At 43.9% G+C, this 19,602-nt stretch overlaps 1 protein-coding gene across 3 annotated transcripts in view; it reads right to left on the bottom strand.

Annotated features, from left to right (window-relative positions):
* LOC102202424 (semaphorin-3D) overlaps nucleotides 1-19,602 on the bottom strand; it is a 99,336-nt gene that overhangs the window by 11,874 nt on the left and 67,860 nt on the right. For all 3 annotated transcript variants that reach the window (XM_005740897.1, XM_005740899.1, XM_005740898.2), the window contains exons 3-12: nucleotides 10,900-11,054; nucleotides 10,605-10,667; nucleotides 10,294-10,413; nucleotides 8,386-8,476; nucleotides 6,693-6,821; nucleotides 5,064-5,206; nucleotides 4,449-4,563; nucleotides 3,968-4,037; nucleotides 3,223-3,367; nucleotides 1,015-1,237 (exon numbers count right to left, since the gene is read on the bottom strand). In XM_005740897.1, coding sequence (XP_005740954.1) covers nucleotides 1,015-1,237; nucleotides 3,223-3,367; nucleotides 3,968-4,037; nucleotides 4,449-4,563; nucleotides 5,064-5,206; nucleotides 6,693-6,821; nucleotides 8,386-8,476; nucleotides 10,294-10,413; nucleotides 10,605-10,667; nucleotides 10,900-11,054 — 1,254 coding nt within the window. The remainder of the gene's footprint in view (nucleotides 1-1,014; nucleotides 1,238-3,222; nucleotides 3,368-3,967; nucleotides 4,038-4,448; nucleotides 4,564-5,063; nucleotides 5,207-6,692; nucleotides 6,822-8,385; nucleotides 8,477-10,293; nucleotides 10,414-10,604; nucleotides 10,668-10,899; nucleotides 11,055-19,602) is intronic.

Below are 19,602 nucleotides of genomic sequence, written 5' to 3'. Positions count from 1 at the left end.
CACACACACACACACACACACACACACACACACACACACACACACACACAGAAGCAAACGCACCTGTGTGCACATTAATGAACAAAGGCCCAACACACTCAGGAAATCATTCACCCCGTCACAATAAAAGCTCGCCATTTTTCACCGCCTTGCAGATAATGAATGAAAACGTGTTTACACACAACAGGCGAGCCACAGTACGCCGCTCTAAAAGACGGTCCAATCACACGCTCGAGTTCAAACGCCCGCTCGCTCGGCCCCGCCTCAGCTGACCTTATTTTACCGACGGGTTTAAATCTCACAGCCGAGCGTCCAAAGTTTCACCGGGAACCGAATCTGAACGTTCTGCTGGTCTGTCAGCCGTGTCCCAACTAAGCTGATGTTTCCAGAGTCTGCAGATGTTCTGGCTCAAACACGGAGGAAGAATTATTCATGATTCATGGGTTTAAAAGTTACAAAATATGAAAATTTTAAATCAGGGAAATGTGTTAAAGAAGGTTAAAAGAACACGTTAGAAACGGGACGTGTTAGAAATCCCTTCTGTGTTTCAAAGACTTCCAGCTATTCCTAAAATCACATGTCACTATTAAACTGGAATTTAGTGCTGATATAAGAACACCACAACCTCCAGCCAAAAAAGACAACTCACAGCTCGATATTTGTCAATCCTGCCTCTTCTTTTATCGTTTTACTGTTTCAAAGTCAAAACGGTCTTTTCACCTTTTATCTCAACATTAAGTTTTGCTCTGTTCTCAGTGTAAAACCCACAAAACACCTTTTTGCGTTGCAGAGAAAATGTCACCAGTTTGCCTCCTTGTAACTCTGTAAACTTCTAAACTCTCTTTGCTTCATTTACACACTTTCCATCGCACTCTGAATCAGCTCAACTGATCTGTCTGGTAACAAACTGATGAGATTTCAGTCCCAGCTGCACTCCGGGTCCGTTTTCCTCCACAGTCTCGATACTTTTCATTTTCTTCCCTCCCCTCTTCTCCTTCCCCTCGTCCTCCTCACCTGTGCCCAGGTGTAAGACGTCGTACGGTCCGTCCTCGGCGTCCACCCTGTCCACGACAACCTTCTTTAACGTGTAGGCCGAGTTGACGCGGGTTAAGATGGGCCGGCCGCCCAGAGGCAGGACGGGCTCCCACATCAGCTGATGCTGCCGCATGAAGCTCACCACCTCATCTGGGAAGTCCTTGGTGGATTTGTGGAGAGCATCGTAGGTCTCGCTGGGACACTGGAGGACCAGAGGGAGGAATACAGGAACAAACCATCAGCGGGGAAGACGAACGACTGAGTGAGGGAGCAGTGGACAACATAAGGTTCATGTTTGTCTGGTAAATGCAGCAGACAGAAAGAAACATGTAGTGAGAAGATTTTCTATTCTACGTTACTACACAGGTCGTGCTTTTTATCATTGTTTACATGGATTTAAAGAGTTTTTATTTCTAGAATAACAAAGTCAAAGATTTGGTTGAGCATTTTTTACCAAACAGAGTCACAATTCTGGAAGCTGAGCTTGTGCATCAGCTTGGACTTTAACCGGACTTTACCATTCAGTGTGGAGTAAGTATAACTTTACCTGGTCAGAGGGAGCATCCATCCGTAATGATGGCCATTTATCGGTTTGTATTTGTGCAGCTGGTGTATTTTTGTTTGTGCTCCAGTTCTGGTCGCTGCCTAACAGATATTTGAGCCTACACAGTTTACAGATGCTGGTTCCAGCTAATAAACGTGCTACAAAAATGGTACAGACCAGGCTTTAAAACATTTCACAAACTAGTGGGTGATTTCATGATGGCTACCTCCAGCAGTCTATAGCCAACTCTGGTGGTTTGAAGAGAAAGTGAGGAGGCGAGGAAAGAAAAGGAATTACAGAAGGGATCGAAATGCTGAAGACAGGATTGTAAAAAGGAGAAGACACGAGTCGAGCACAGTGAAAAAGCTGAAGTCAACAAGACAGTGAGTCAGTGATCGGGGGATCCGAATCACAGCATCGCGCTGACGCTTTCATATTGTTATTAATCATCCTGCTACTTCAAACTTCTCCCCTGCAGCTCTGATGCGACTCACCTCTTCTGCAATCAGCCACATGATTCAGCACCACTCTGCAGAGCTCCGAGTCCCCAGCAGGGAGAATGAAATAGCACCTGACACACACTAAAACCCCAGCACCTCCTGACAGGTTGAAGTTTCCCAGAGGACTTCACAGCTCAGGTGTTAAATCACCAGAGGTTTTCCTCTCGCAGCGCCATCAGCTTGTTTTCATTAGCGGTGTTGTGTGTGTTTGGAGTCTGATCTCACAGGAGAGTCTTAGTTATTCACACAAACATAAATACCGTCCTGTCGCCACTATATTAGCAGAGATTTATGGGCGACGAGGCTTTAAAAGGAGCAGCTTTTGAACATTAAAGTGACAGCCTGACCAAAACCTTACCCCGTGCTTCAAGGGCCGTTTCACCACAAATACTCGAGAGATGCTGAAGGTTATACTGCAGTGTTTTCAGACACAGTAATGTGAGGACAGTCATTTATTTATTTCACCATCTCAAGCCATTAATTTTACTTTAAACTGGCCTCAAATCAGTGCCTAAAAGAATAAAAATAAAAACCATCCAGACTGCAGACAGATGTTTGCTCTAAAGAACCAGGACTTTATAATAAAACTTTATTCTGTATAAGTTGGAGTTCATGTGGGGATACCTGTATATTTACTGCACATTCATACACTCTACATTTTTGTAATAAGAGAACTGTGCAAAGATGTGACTCTTAGCTGTGTGCTAAGCTGGGAGCAGCCTGCTGAGGAGCTGTGAGGTTGCAGCCCTTCTTCTTCTTCTGGCTGAAGATTTAAGACTGTCTGTGCATTTGGGGATGACTTTAAAGGGGGATCACATTCCTCCATGACGGGAGTTTATGATGGATAATAATGCAAACACATGAACATGTATGCAAAGATATGATTTACAGGTGCTGTGCAAACCTCCCAGCAGTGAAACTGTTCTCTGTTTCGTATCTTTAATCCCATCTGTTAGCATACTTCAGCTTTATTTCAGGAAGCTGTTATGTGGCTGACACAAAACTAGACGACAGTGCAGGGAGGTTCGGGGATTTTTCTTTATTTTTACGCTGCTTATATAACAAAGGATCGTGTTGTAGTATATTAAAATGTTTCTTGCTACAGTGGTTTGTTTTGGGGGCTTTTGGTGCGGGCGTACTCACGGTGCCAGGTCTTGGGTAGGGGATGTGACCCTTGTACTCGACCCAGCGATAGTCGGGACCTTCTTTATGGGCAAATGGTCCGTTGAAAGCAGTTCGAATGGACGCCATGGAGAACACACACACTGCTGAACCACGAAATATGGAGCTGTGGAAGAAAAAGGAGGTGTTGGTGACGGCTGTGACAGAAAGATGGAGTTTGGGAGGTTAGGGGAAGCGGAGGAAAGAAGAACGCCAAAACAGGCCAGGAAGGAAGGAAGAATAAAAGAGGAAGGAGAAAGAAGGAAGCAGGAAAGGAAGGACACGAGGGGAAAAAAGGTGGCGTGCTTTCATACATTGGTTACAAAAACACAACCAGCTGGGCCTCTTCACCTTTGACCCTGGACACCTCCCACATCTGACCTCTGCTCTTTGCACCCCTGAGTGTGCACGTGCCAGCCTGGCAGTGGGCGTGCACATACAGGAAGAGGACGCCCTCCCTCTTCCCTTGAAAACTGTTTCCTTCAGTTTTCAAAGCCTAAATGTCAATAAAGTTCTCCTTGAATCAGAAGTTCGGTGATGAACATGTGCAGCGGCGAGCTCATGAGCACCACTGAGGACAGAATGACACGGCCTGGCACCACATAATAATCACGTGACTTTTAAAGATCTTTAAAATCGTGCATTTTAAAAGGATTTCTTGAGAAACGTAAACGTTTAAGCAGCTCATGATACATGTAAGTGACTGCACGGCTGAACGCGCCCTCACCTGGACGTGCTGAAGACTCCATAGATGGTCGGGTTCTGAGGGTCCTTGGTCTCCAGGACAAAGACGTCCTCTAAGGAAACACAGAGGCTGCTTTTAAACTCAGAATCATGAACAATGTGCAGCAGTAAAACCGTGTTATTCATACTGAGGGAGGAAGACTGGAAGAAGTTTAGATTTGCCTCGTTAGCGTCGCTTCACCTGTAAATCATTCACAGTTGCACAAATTTGTACCAATAAAGTTTTAATCAGTGGCTGATGTGGCAGTTTGGATGAACCTTTGTAACCTCAGGCCTCCTAAAGACAAGACAGGACAGTGTGTGGAAGGAAAGGAGGAGACAAATATAACAGCGTCAGCGTTTTAAAGTTGGGACGATAAGGCGAGAGCACAGGCGAGGCGTACTGTACTAAGATTATTCAGGAGAGGTCACGTAAGAAAACATCCAGAGAGGAAGGAAAAGGAGGAAGAGGAGGAGTTTTTTACCAAGCTCATCAAACTGCGTGTCGACTCCAGACGGGCCGGGGACAGAACAGACCAGCCGGGCTTTGAGGAAGGTGGTCCAGCGGTTGATGAGACTCCTCCTCCCGCCGAGATCGTTCTGGATTGAGGAAGAGATGAGAGAGGGAAGGATGACGGTTAGATTTAAAGGAGCAGTACAGTGAGGGAAGAAGGGAAGGAAACATAAAAAGGAGACATCGTCTACAACCTTCGTCCGTCTCCACAGATCTGCATTTCTGTTCAGTTCAAGAACACAAACCTTAACTGCTTCATTTAAAGCTCTGAAACTAAAAAAGCTTTAGATGTATTTACTTGTTTTGGTGCTTTTTACTTAATACATTTATTACCCAGATGTGTTTTAAATATGAAAACTGATTTTCTTTAGTTCTTATGGTAATAAACTGAATATCTGTGTCTCAGACGGGCTTAGCTTTTTAACTGTTTATATTTAACTGAGAAAACTAAAGATAAATCACACATGAAGCACAACAGGTGTCAGAAAGCCTGTTAACAGTTATAACAGTGATGCGGGACAGCAGAACAGAGGACCCTGATCCCCGTCACGGATTCCTTAATCACGTTGAGGCTGCTCGTCGTTACCTTGCAGACTCGGGCCACGCGGCTGTACACCCTCTTGTCCCACTGCCCGGCCTCCACCGCCCTCTCCTTGAAGAAGAAGTAGACTTTATCATCGTCCGGGCTGCGCGTGTCAGGGATGGAGAAGGAGCCCACAAAATCTGGCTCTGAGAGGGAGACGGTACACATTTGACTCTGTCTGTGAGCTTCTCTCTGTTTCTATAGATTATTTGTAAATTACAGGTATAACAAGTGAAGGAGACTCTCATGGAGGAGGAGCTATCACCAGCTTAAACTGTCAGAAAATGTGTGTCTTTCGTTTCTTTTAATTTGTTTTTCTTTCTGCTACTGCATTTTGTTTTATGTCTTATGTACCTTATCCAAGCTTATTATTGTCAATTTCAAAAATTTATTATTGACAATTTTCACAGTTTTCTTGTTTTTTAAGCTTTCTATCTACCACTCACTCCGATGGATGCATCGGAGAGCAGCTTGGTTTTATTAGTTGTCTAGTTTAATACTAAGTCCAGGCTGTGTGTGTCTCACATACACACACACACCCATTCTCGTTTTGATATCTTAGTGAGGACATCCCATTGACATGGTAAATGGTAAATGGCCTGTATTTATATAGCGCTTTACTAGTTCCTAAGGACCCCAAAGCACTTTACACAACCAGTCATCCACCCATTCACACACACATTCACACACTGGTGATGGCAGCTACATTGTAGCCACAGCCACCCTGGGGTGCACTGACAGAGGCGAGGCTGCCGGACACTGGCGCCACCGGGCCCTCTGACCACCACCAGTAGGCAACGGGTGAAGTGTCTTGCCCAAGGACACAACGACCGAGACTGTCCAAGCCAGGGCTCGAACCAGCAACCTTCCGATTGCAAGGCGAACTCCCAACTCTTGAGCCACGATCGCCAGACATGATGCATTCCGTAGCCCATAACCCTGACCATCAAAAATAACCCTAACAATAACCTAATTGTAACCCTGACACTAAAACCACACACACACACACACACACACACACACACAATAAGCAAGTATACAAAATGAGAAAAAGAATGAAACAAAAAAAGAACCAAACAGGCTCAAAGCTCAGGAGTCCTAAAACCTTTAGAATAATTCATCGTCTCGGCTCTCAGAGCAGGGACATTAATGCTCATGTATGACAACCACAGACTAAGTAACGGTCTCCTGATTAGTCAAAAGTACCTTTAGTGAGAGCAGCTCCCCAGGATGATGGATGCAAAGCTGTATTTCCGACCAGGCAAAGTGGATGTCTGCACCCTTCAGAGGCCCTAAAAGCTGCTTTCTTTCATCCTTACTGATATCAGTGGTTGGGTTTGTCTAAGAAAATGTGAGCGGTGTGCACTCTGCATCCATTCTTTAAAAAGATTTGGTGGAACCGTGTGTCTACCTCTGGTTTCATACTAGGGTTTAAATCTATTGCCACACTGTTGCATTCAACGTTGAATTTTTGCACATAACTTTTTACTTCTGCAGGACTTATTGTGCACATGGTTCATATACGGTAGCAAAACGTTTGTCCAGGGGACCATTAACCGGTAAGTGTTTCCATGTGTTGCAGAAGTTTTTCTGGTGTGTCGAACGGAGAACAAAACAAACGGAGCTTCTTACCGTTGAGCCAGTTGTGATCGTAGGCTTCAGTGCGGATGTAATGCTGGCTGCTGCCCTGGATGGATGTCCTGAAGATCGCAGCGTTGGCTCCCATGAAATCGACCGAGGTACCCGCGTACAGATCCCCGTCTAGGGAGAAAGAAAAGGAACGACTGCCTGAACAAGAACAATAAATTTGCGTGGAACATATTTTCCTACATTCAGGAGTTGACCAGTACACAGAGCGTCTGTTTTATAGCTCCGCCTTCGACTGAAGGCCCTGCATTCTCTGCAGGCCCAGAGCAGAACAGCAAATATCTGAAAGCTGATTCATGAAAACATTCATCTGTAAGAAAACAATGAAGCAAATTATTTCTGACATCATTTCCTGAAAAAAATGTCTTAATAAGGTTTTAAAAAATCACTTAATTGGTCCTCAGTGTTTGTTTTGTGGTTTTAAGGAGCTGAATATTAACTGAAACACTCTCTCCCTGGGTACCTTCATGTGAAAAACAAAAACAGTCTGGTCCTCTTAATTGCACCTCCATAACTTCAGTGTTGACTCCTTGTTTTAACTACATGTTTACATGTAATTTAACCTCCCGCGGCACTCAGACACGTCCAGGTACAGCACATGCAGTCCGCTCAGCGTACACAGCTTTTACTCATTAAGCAGCTTTTTCTAATAAACAGCTCAGACCGTAAACATCCGAAAAACATGTGACGGCGTGCACAGATCCTCCAGCTCATGTAGGAAGGACACATTTAAGATCAGGATGTTGTCACTGCAAAGGCTCTACTCGACTTACTAGAGTTTAGTGATTTTCATCAGTCACCAAATCAACACATTTTTCAACTCTATCAACTAAACAAACAGATTTAGAGCGTGTCTGATGTCCTTATCTTGATTTCTTAGGCTTGTCCAATGACTGAGGGCGCTCACATGAAGGTCTTTCACCTCACAACATGACTAAGCTGTTTAATAAGCATCACGTTGTGTTTATTGCTCAGTTATTTTAACATTAAAATGACTGAATTCCAAACAAACACTCACAACTCCCCACGCAGAGGCGCCTCGGCCAGGGCCTGCTGGGTTTCTGTCCCTGTGCGCTGTCTTGCAGGTTCCTGGTAGGCGGAGTTAATCAGTGCAACTGGCAATATAGTGACAATATATTTACAAACCAGGTTTGCAACGCTTTACTGAACCTTTTCTGCTTTCTTGCTATCATGCAAACACTTTTCTGGGGGCACAAAACCAGTAGGGGTCAGATTAGTAGCCAACCGACTCTGACTCATGAGTCACAGCCTCCCCTAAACATTAGTTGTGCTGGAAAGACATCGTGCTTCCGTCGCTGGTAAACCCTCATTCCTCAGCTGTCAGCACAGACACAACCGTCAGTTATAAAAACTTATGGCTTCTTCTATGGAGCTCTCTCTTTGTCTAAGTGATCCAAATATGGCCGATGTGTTTTATGCCCTTTATGTCATGGGGGGCAGCGGCTGACGTCAGCGTGGAATAACTCATGTGGACCACACACGCCGCGGCTGAGCGGACACTCTGCAGCGAGGAGTCACACAGTGCTGGGATTGTACGCCGCAGAGCGCCGCTGTCACCAGAATGTGAACACGGCTTTTAGAGAATGACAGATGATGATTCAATATGGCCACTCTTTCAGGCCAGACCTTCGAGTGCGCGTGGGTGGACGGGACCTACCGGTCAGTCTAGCAGCGAAGGGCTCTTTGGGACTGAAGGGACATTTTCCTCTGCCTGACTCGACCGTGTGAGACAGCGTGAACAACGGCTCCTGCAGGAGAGAGGACAGAGGAGACCACACAAACACAGAATGATGGATAAACAGAAGGGCAAAGATGAAGCTGCCTTCACTGCACTTCATTACAGAACAGAAGCTCTTTAGAGAGGCTGACTGATTTTAGAGGACTGCCAACAATGATGATGATTAATATTAGTGTTTTAGAAGTCTGAATATGGTGGATGGATTAGGAAACAATGAGTCCTTCAACACAGGCGAGCAAACAGCCCTTCAGCAGGGCAGCATATTTCCAAACAGAAACCTATCAGTCAACAGTACTGCTCTGGTTCAGGCCTTTTGCTGCAAACACAGACTGTGTAGGAAAAAATCCACATTTTAGACCAAACTTATCTTTTAACCTGTTTTTTGAGGTTGAGGTGGCCACTGAACATGAAGCTATGGGCCCCCTAAAGTCCAATGGGGCTGCAGGGCAGCCCACTCATGCAGGGAGGGTCCTACAGTTGGGACCATTGGACCACGCTCTACAGCAGGTGTGGGCCGAACTACTGGGGGCCCACTCAACCCCCCTTCCATGTTACTGAGGTTTAAAACATGCTCTGTGGTTTCATCCTCTCCGCAGCAGTAACCTTCCTTATTACAAATAACGGGCCAGCAAACATGCACATCTGGGCCCACTGTGGGTGTGTGTGGGTGAACTGTGGGTTTATGGGGGAAGGGAAAACCCACATTTATCGCAAAGTGGTGAGCAGCACTTTTACCCTTTGGGACACCTGTATGACTTTTCTATGGGCGTGGCCACTGTGGACTGCCCGGTGAAAACCTCCATAGGAGCCCAGTGGTGTAACACACAGAGGGCCCAAAAGTGCAACATTTCTGTGGCCCCACGTGGTTTTCTCTGTGAAAACCCACTGTGGATTATCTTGTGTGTTCCCTTTGGGATTTCTCTCGTCTCTTCTTTGTTGTTTTTATCACTTTGCAGTTCTTCTGTTTCCATTCATGATTGTTTTATAACTATTTTGTCCTTCATTTCCTCACACTGCCATCACATTGTGTCAGGCAACGTTGGCTGAAGATAGCAGACCACAAGTATACAAGGGTCCACTTGGGGGGGACTGGAGTACATGAGGCACATGTCTGCCAATTTTCTGTGACTATGCAGACTGTCAACAAGTCACTACAGTACAATGCACTAACTATTTCTTCAGTTTAATAGGAACCACTTGTTCCTGGTACAGTTCCAGCCTCAGAGGGCTGTAGCATGAGCCAAAACACTGAGGTTCATGTTTTGGTTTTCTCCTCCTTCTTTCTGTCACTTTAGTTCAGACACCACAGAAACACTGGTTATGTTTAGCTCGTGGTTTGGGGTAAAATAAGCTCATTTACAACATGCCAGCTAAAAAATGATCCACAGAGTTTAAATGTGACCCCAAAGTGTCCTTAGTGACGAGGTAGGAGCGAGACCCTGACTGGCTGCTGCTCCACCAGGTGTATCATAGCAGTGACACCAGTATGTTTCCAGTCAGCACATTAGACAACATGGCAGTGCTGGCTTTGTTTTTCAAGCAAAGAACTGGGTCCTCTGGCTTTCCTGGATCTGGCAGAGCCGAACATCTAACTGTGGAACTGAAAACGTCTGAATTTGACTTCACAGTTTCTACGTTTGGAAATAATCAGCGGCTTAAATAAAAACTTTGTTAAGCGACAGAGCAGATTTACTCTTTCACATATGAAACGACAGAAATATCCGATTTTTAAAGTCTTGAATGCCATTACAGCCAACCCTCTGCTCCACTCTGGCTTTGTGACTTCATATTTATTTGAACTAAATGAACGACTGAATGAACTGGTACCTCTGTGTTGTGTCCGAGGTGCAGGTAAGTGCACTGTGGATGGAAAGCGCCGGTACCACAAGCATAAACGTGGGTCTTATTGAAAGGCTGCAGCAGCCGCACAAAGTTGGCACATTCAGTCTGCAAAAAGACAAAAACAGGATCATGTCTAATGATCTTCACTTATTCCAGTCGTTGTAACACTGATAACAAAAACTCCAGAGTAACTGATATTTATTACTGTACAGATAAACTGTGATTAGAGTTTGTTTGTGTAATAAAACTCAATGCACACAAACTGTGCACATACTAAAATATGCTCAGTGTGTTACCTCCAGGCTTTTGCCAGCCAGCCTGCAGTGCTCCACATGCTCTCTGGCAGCCGGCCAGTAGATCTGAAAGAAACGAGCATCAATCAGCAACGCTGGCAACAAAGCAGCTCGAACGACTACGAATGTTACCGACTGATTTCCTGCCAGATCAAATAATCATTTGGGCTCCAGAGCTGTGGCTGCTTTCTGTGCCAGAGGAAGCGATTACAGTGAAATCTCTCCAGATCAGCATGTGCAGGCTGTTGGTGAACATGTGCAACTAAGATACAGCAACAATCAATCTTTGTGTCTTTACCTTCTGCGAGGGCTGATCCAAGCTGTCAGACTTCAGCAGGTAGATGTGGTCTTTCCCTCCGACCAGCAGCCAGCCTTTATCCTCGTCTAACAGCAGGGCCTGGTACCCACCGCTGACCCCCTCCTCCCAGAAGACGGCTGAACCGTTCCTCACATCTGACACAGACGGAGGAGAGAGGCTGTTCAATCAAACGCGCCTGTACCCAGCATCAGCTCTCACCAGCCATAAGTGTTTTTTAATTTCACTGCCTTTAATTATAATGCACCATAATTCACACATCCTTCAACTGAAATGACAACAACAACACAGACAAGAAGGCGGAGTTAACATGAAACGTGTGAGTGAGTAACAATAAGCCACATTAACTGAAAACATTTGATGCGTCTTTAACTTCATCAGTAATCGAGTGAAAACAGTGAAAACCTTTCACTTTGAAGTTCATCGTCTCACCCAGAGCTGCGTGAACTGTTTGGAGATTTCCATAATGCTCAGAAAAACTGCATTTTAACTCCATTAAACTGTGAATGGATTTATTTTATTAGTGCTATATAGTTTATATTGCTACTTCAATAAAATATGTTTTACTGAATACATCTCTCCTAATCGTTCGCCATCACTGACACACGGCAGCATCAGGTCATCAGTCAGGCTGCAGGCTGCCGCTGCGCTCGTCTCTGGGGAGTCGCTGCTAAAGCAGGCAGAAAACGACCTGAGCAAGCAGGTCAAATCAACCCTGAAACCCTCTCGGCTCTGCAAAGTGTGTCAGCCTGAAACTTCCACAGCTGTGAGTGAAACTGGATTGAAGAGGACTCAGGTTCACACCAGCATGCAACACGTCTACAGAGAAATGACAAATAATTCAATAATCCTAACGCAGTCTGAAACTTAATAGTGCAAGTTTTGTAATGAAAAGTGTTTTCCCAACATTTCATGATTTAAATCACATTTAAGCTCCTCAGTGGACTTTAATTTAGCCGTTTGCCCGCCTAATAACTGATTTCATGATGATGCATTTGTGCTGTTTCCTGTCATTTGACAGCAAAAACAAAACAACTCTCGGTGCTGCTGGGGCAAAACATCCACGAACATCATCCCTGTGAACAAAAGATAATCTGAGGATAAAACAATGAAAACAACTTTTAGTTCCAACTATAGTCCACTGTTGTTAAACTACAGGCTCATCAAGAGTAGGACTCTGCAGTTATAATAATAAATACAAGCTTATATGCTTCGTGCTTACACACATTTAAACGCATTAAAAATGATTCAGTTACAAGTAAAAACACACCAAGTATAAATCATAAAAACAATGTGTTAGACAATTTAAATAGAAATGCAAAAAGTGCAACATCAACATGTTGAACACGTCTTTGAACGTTCAGGTTTAAACGTGGACAGAAAGTGCTTCAGGCCGGCGGCTCCATAACTGATCCTCTATTCATTCAAACACCTGCGTCTCATTTGAATCAGGGTCACGGTGCGTAAGTCTGTGACCTCACGCTGCAAATATTAACTGGAGTAAAAGCAGCTAATTAACCTTGAAATCCTCCTCGTCTTCCCGCCGCACTGACCTGCCTGCGCCGCAAACAATCGCTTGAACGAAGGAAACTAACCGTGAAACTCAACAAGACCGTCACAGCATTCAGGCCCGGCCTGCGAGTCAGAGCGCACCCCACACTGCGGATGCGCAGCACAGTCCGGTGTGTGCGCGGACACGCTGATTGCGCGTCCCGATGGCTCAAAAGCGGCTTTGAATGCAGCACGGCACATTTGTTACACTTGAGCCGCACCAGAGGACATTTAAAAAGAAATAAATCACCGCTCTGACAATCACGCCGCTTTCATCGCGTTAACGGGACGCACAAGAGTTTCTGCTGCTAATCAAGCGTGGAAACAGAGGAGAAAGGGCTGAAGAATGGAGGAAGGCTCAACTCTAGAGCCGTGCAGTCAAGTTTATTTGCACAGCCTTTAATCACGCTTAGTCTTCAGCAGTTTCACTGAGCCCCCCATTGAAAAAATAATAAAAGGAGTGATGAATGAAAGTGATTCCTCAGTCCTACAAGTACAAAAAGGCAGAAAAGGCGCAGACTTTGCTTTAGGTCTTCCTCTGTGATTAATTGTTCCTCCAGTTTATTTTTGCATCTTTGTCTGATGAAGAAATTGACAAAACTCAGAGTGAGACTCGAGGAACAGCTGTGAGGTAAAAACGGAAAAATTCTCCTTCTGCACAGGAAATCACCCTCGATGTGACTCGTAATAGGACCAATCACAGACTGGCATACTTCAGGATAATATGCACAATGGTAGATTAGACACACTGCAGGTAAAAATACAGAAACTGAGACGAAAGGTGTTCATTTATGAGAAAAGTGCAAAACTATAAACACAGATTTTATCCATCTGAGCAGGATCCTGATATTTTTACATCCAAAGAGGAAACTGGACTTTTATACAAGTAAAGACTGAACACACACACACACACACACACACACACACACACACACACACACACACACACACAGCAAAGTTGTGTGTGCAATCAGACGTAACAGCCACATCTGTTCAGGCTCCTAAATGAGATCTTCACAGCTCGTTTCTCATTCAGATAATCCACTCTCACACAGCGCTGAGACTCCTCAGGGCGTCACACATGTAACTGAAGTGGGCAGATTTATAGAGGTTAAAGGAACAGAACATGAAACGTGTCATAGAAACAGACAAAAATGTGTCATCAACTCATTTAAAGCTCGAGGGGCCGAGAGCAGGTCACCATCAAACTAACCCAGACTGTTAGCTGTGCGCTAAGTCAGCTCATATTCTGAGCAAACAGGCCTCTGTAGATTTTTTCCTCTCTTAAAATTTGGGGAATTTTCAGATTAGTATAAAGCTGTTTTTTATAGTTAAATTATTTCAAACTTTTTGCTAGCAATAACCACTGTGAATGATTTTACAGTAAGAGCACCACAGATACCAGCAGGGGCTGAGCCGCTGAGCTGGAAAAGGGCAAGTAGATTCTTATTTTACAGAGCTGCGGCATTTGGCTCCGAGTCTGAGAGATCCCATCGATCAAGTGAAGTGGGGATGGGAAGTAGACCACACGATGAAAGAAAAGTTACTCCCCCCGAGGGGGGCACGATGGAAAATATGACATGAAATACCAACGAAGAGAGGAAACCAAAAGCTTTATGTCACACAGGACTGCTGCACGTCCAGGTTCTTCCCCTTTAACGTTTCCTTTTGTTTTCCTGATAACTTGAACAGACCTGCACCGTTTTAAAGTCAGCAGTCACCAAAACAAGGAAGCGTCCGCACCAAAATCACTTCCAATGGTTGGAAGAAAAGCAAGAATGGGTTCAGTCTGTCTGTCTTCATTAGTGGCCATAAGTGCATTGGACCGGTCAAAGTTTCACTGAGTCTGGATGTAATTCAGTTAAATGCCTAAATGTTGCTTTTCCTTTCAATCACAGTCCGGAGGTAATGCTGAGTGCTTCTGATTGGCCAGAGGTGATGTGGATTAGTCATGACTGCTGGATGGCGAGAGGTCACAGCCTCGACACGAGTTTTATAAAGCAAAGCTTTGTATTCCACTCATTGTGAGTCCATGTGTATGTTTGTGGGTGAGTTTGGATGGATTATTAAAAAATGGACTCCAGTATAAAATAACAATAAAGAGAATAAAAATAAGGAAATGCTGAGAAATGATGAAGAAGAGGCAAGAAGTGACAAACAACATGACAACATGAGACAATGAAGCTAGAAAATGCAACAACAAAGAAAAAGGGACCACAAAAAGATACAAAATAACCACAAAGACACCAAACTACTAAAACCTACTAAAGCTACAGAGAGATGAGAACACAAAGCGACGCATAACATCCAGGAATGTTTCACAACAGGCGCTGAACATAAAACGACTGCACGATGATGGCACGCGGCCTTTTTTTGTTTCCCATCGTGTTGTAGTCGTCCTCACCTCTTTAAGGTCACTTTGTGTCTCTTTATGGTTATGTTGTGCTCCTCTGTGCCTTTTTACTGAACTCTGTGACTTTACAAACACTTACTTCACACAGAGGCTCTTTGCAGGGGTCCTCTGACCTCTCGGCCCCCCGGGCCTGTGCTTAAAGGGCCGGTTCGGTAATCCATTCACGTGTGAGTGTGTACTGGCGTGTGTGTGTCAGCGAGGTCGGGATTAGTGAGTCCAGGTCAGAGTGTCAATTTGTCCTTTCTGCACTGGCCACACATGAGTTTTTACACCAAATTATGTCCATTGATTCTACTTGTAGATCAGACGTACAGACTTGTGCAACTGTAACCATTTAAGATGCTTCAAAGCACTTTCGTCCTCATCGCTAATATAAAAGTACCAGCTGTATCCAAACCTATAATCAGATAATTATATCGCTCTGTTTAACTTTATCATCCAATCAACAGCAGAGAATTAATGGCAAACATTTGCTGATTGCTGAACTTTGTGCTGCACATCGGTGTGTGAGCTACTTTGAGCGCACGCACGTGTTGCGGGGACGTAAATCTGCCTACACACTTGGTTTCAGGTTAGATTAAGACTCGAGAAGACGAATGTAAGTCACACATCAACAAGTGAAACCATGTTTGTCACGCTGTTCAGTGCAATGATGCGTCTACGGAGGTACAAGTTGTGTTAAAATGAAAACTAACCAAAAGAACTGACTAAAAGAACAACGAATAAAGAGCTCCTTTAAAAAACGGATGATGCAGGACCGCACTTTTGTTGCATCACAGCTGTGCCACAGTTCTTTACAGCTGTGTTTTGTACCAATGCACCAAAATCCTGTTCAGACACGCACAGTTATCTCCTCCTTCCTACAGCTGCTCCCTTTAGGGGTCACCTCAGTGGATCATCTGCCTCCATCAACCCAAAAAACACAAATCCATCTTTGCAGCTATGCAATCTTCTCAAGCTGCAATTCAGTGGAAGTTGACTGTGACTGTATGTCCCAGCATGAAACAGCACAGCTGGTTCACATGTATTCAATCTTTTTCTCTTTACCCAATTTAACCAGCAGTGACTTTTATCGTCAGGACAGTGCACACAGGCACGATTACTCACTGTGGGAGTGTTCAATTTGTTCCTCGCAGTAAAACGTATAAAAATGTCATATTTTCTTAGTTTTGGCTTTACTTTAAAAAAGTTGATTCAAGATTCAAGTGACTAAGAAAACGTCAAGACGCCAAACAATAAACTGAGCAGTCGGATTTGATCAACATCACAATGAATTACATAAAAAGATAAAAGCATCCGTTTAGCAAACTCACTCCTTGCAGTATCATCATCTTATTACTGAAACATCATTACTGAGTTTAATGTTGGTCATGGTAGAGAAGACTTAAAGTGCTGCTATACTTTGTGTTGTATGTGAAAAGTTCAGAAGAGTCTAAAGTCTGGAGCATTTTATTTTCACTGTAAGTGTGAAAGCGCGTCAGAGTGAATACGAGCCTGTGTGACATCTGTGTGTGTGGCTTAGCTGTGTGTGCGTGTGATTGATCGTTCCCTGTGATGAACGCTGATTGCCTGCAATCAGGGAGGTGATTAAAACTGGATTTGCTTCATTAAAAGTGTGCGTGTGTGCTCAGACCTTGGCGAGCGGTGCAACGTGATTTGCACACATGCTTGCTTCAGCCAAACACGACATGTTAGCACAGGAGCGACGAGCCTGCCTCCCAGAGAGCATTTTTACATTCAGCTGCAGTGAAAAGAAAACAGGCCTGTGTTTGAAAGCAGAGCTCAGGATCATGCTTCCTCTGTTAGCCTGCTGAACTCATTTAGACATTTAGCAAGTTGCTGAAATCCAAAGTGCAACATGCTTCTCCTGCAGAACAATGTCCACAAGTGAGTTAGACGTAGTGAGTTTTTAGATGCAGGCAGCTCTCAGTGAGGATGACAGCGGTCTGAATAAATACAGGGAAAACCCAGAGTGACTTTTTCTGACCTTTCCATCTGTCTTCATGTACACGAGGTGACAGCTTTAGGAAGTGAGAGCGACCCAGGGCGCTACCTGCTTAACAAAACAAAGCATCTGATCCCTGTCCTGGTGCTGCCGCCTCCTCTCAGCGCCAGGAACTCAGTGACCACGAGGCCCAAGATAGCGTCTAAGATCGCTGTTTCCATCAGCAGAGAAAGCTATAGAGGGCCCCCGTAGTGACACAGAGATGATGTTGATTAATCACATACAGCATGAATGGGAGGAGCTGCACGGAGGTGGGTTGTAAAGTGGCTTGCAGATGTGCATCAGCTGTAGACAGAGTGGAAATTTTCCGACTGGAAAATGAGCCATCAGCTGATGTGAGGTGGCAATGAGATCAGAGATCTGAGCTCGACTTCATCGCCTGCTTCACTTCCTTCTTCAGGAAGAATTTTAATAAAACATTTTGCTCCCTTTTTGAAAAAATAAACATTTTATCTCCATGCGACTGCTCCTCAAGTGAGTCACTGCATTAAAGTTACCAACTAAAGTTAATATTCTAATTTGGCTCAAATATATATTTTACCTTTCTGCATTAATGGTAATGAATCGATTATTCTAATTACAGGCACAGTGGCTCACAGGTAACAGGAATCCACGCAGGGCTCTCGAGTGGGGTTCGTATCCTTAAGTTTCTCCATGAGCTCCGTTTTCACGCACCCCTAAAAAACAAACTCAGTTAAAACTGTAACCGAGTAATTTTAAAGATGTTATTAACTTAATCTTTGGGTTGAAGTAAGAATGAATCATCTGTGAGACTTTCATTGTTCAGTTTTTGTCATATATTTTAAATGTAAGAAGAGCTGAAATCAAAGTCGTTTCTTAGAGAAGTATTTTTTAGTATTGTGTTTCGGGCCGTACCTCCCTGCGTGATTAATTTTTCCTCATCAAACAAACTAAAAATAGAGGTAATACAAGTTTGTTTTGGATACAGTCTTGGCACATTAGTGCAGTAAATAACTCGCTCAGAGTTGGAAGCCCTCGATCACTCGATAAGAGAATGGCCCGAGGGAGCCGTGGGGCAGGTTGGATCAAATCACGCCATGTGCAGCTCTGCTCCCCGCCTGCAGCGCAGCAGGACGCTCTGTTAGTCTGAGCTTTCACGCTTCATTAAAAAGTCAAATGGAAAAAAACTATCTCAGAGTTCGCCTCCATATTTGGTGATTTCACGTCTCCTCCATCAGTTTGCATCCTGAGTGTAACTCTGAGGTTGAACTGTTCAGTGCTGCATCTCGCCATCACTCAGAAATACAAACACAGAAACATTTTTCACACATTCATCCATGCTCGTGTGTGATCTGTTCAGACAGACGCACACACCTAGTAGGAGAGGAAAGTCAGGTCTGTTTACAGCTACTACATCTGTTCAGTGTAGCAGACGTCAGGGGAACCACCTTTGATCCGAGTCCAACGGAGCTGCAACCAAAGAGCAGCGGCCAACAGTCCTCAGGCTGTAAATCCCCCCCATTAGATTTATTGCTAATTTATTGGCCCATGCAAGAAAATCCTGTTTTTAATTTCAGCACCGATAGCTCAAAGCTTTTCCTCGAGTTATAATGAATCCAGGGAAGATTCACAAAGGTCTCTGAGAGCAGTCACACGCTCAGCTTGCTCAAATACTGTATCACATGCTTTTTAGTGCTCCAGATATCCCATTCATCACCATCTTTACTGAATTATCTGTCCATTGTCCCACTTCCTTTCTGAAAAACAGGTCAAAATGCAAAAATATTTGTTTTAATATCATATAAGAAAAAAGAGGATGAACATTCCCATAATTTGGGAAGTTTGGGAACTTTCACAAAAGGGTTAAATTAAGCGGGAAAAGAACCTTAGAGTCATAAATCAGTCATCTGTGGACACAGTGACAAAACAAAACACACTTTAGATTTACTGCATCTTATAATTCCAAAAACTATCATCTTAAAATGTTGAGTGTGAATAAACGTCCATAAATCTGACTACAAATTATAAAAATATGCTCCTTATCTCCAGGAAATGCTGCAGAGTCCCCAAGTTTGATTTACTGTCACCATAATTCAGTCAATAATGTGTTTTTTTAATTTAAGCACTGGGCGGTGGAGGGGGGTGAGCACTTCTGGGGTCCTGTGGGGTTGTGTTTCCTTATTTTCTTGCAAATTTTTATTCATTTTCTAGACCAACTTATTCTGGAAATGCCTTTTTCACATTAAAGGCATCAGTTTGCTCTACAGCGTGGAGCCACAGGTTTCCTAATAAAGTCATTTGTGCATTAACAACCAAGATAGAAGAAGTTACTAAATGCATTATTTCTATAGAAAAGTAGGAGGAAGTTTAAATTGTCTTCTTTGTGAATTTGACACGTGACATTTTCTTTTCCTGCATGTAGGAATTTAAAAAACAAACTTGTATCACACAAAGAGCAATGACAGGTTGCTGACTGGTACATCATCAGCACTGAAGTCAGAGAGCGTTCGTAACTTAAAGGGAAACACGACAAAGTTCAAAATATACTCTTTGCATGAAAACACCTTGAAATCCATCAACAGTAAGTGTTTGGTTAAATTTAGCAACAGTGTTCAAACACTTTATACAGCAGACTCCTCTGACCTGCAGCAGTCTGCTCTGTGAGCGTCTCCTGGCAGGCTTTTAACCACCAACCAATCATTTGTTATTAAATTACCATCTTTGCATTTATATAAACTCATGAGCTGTTTCCTTC

Source organism: Pundamilia nyererei, unplaced genomic scaffold, assembly GCF_000239375.1.
Source record: "Pundamilia nyererei isolate P.nyererei 1_Seehausen unplaced genomic scaffold, PunNye1.0 scaffold00105, whole genome shotgun sequence".
Lineage (NCBI taxonomy): Eukaryota > Metazoa > Chordata > Actinopteri > Cichliformes > Cichlidae > Pundamilia > Pundamilia nyererei.
This window is presented reverse-complemented; position numbering and strand designations above follow the sequence as displayed.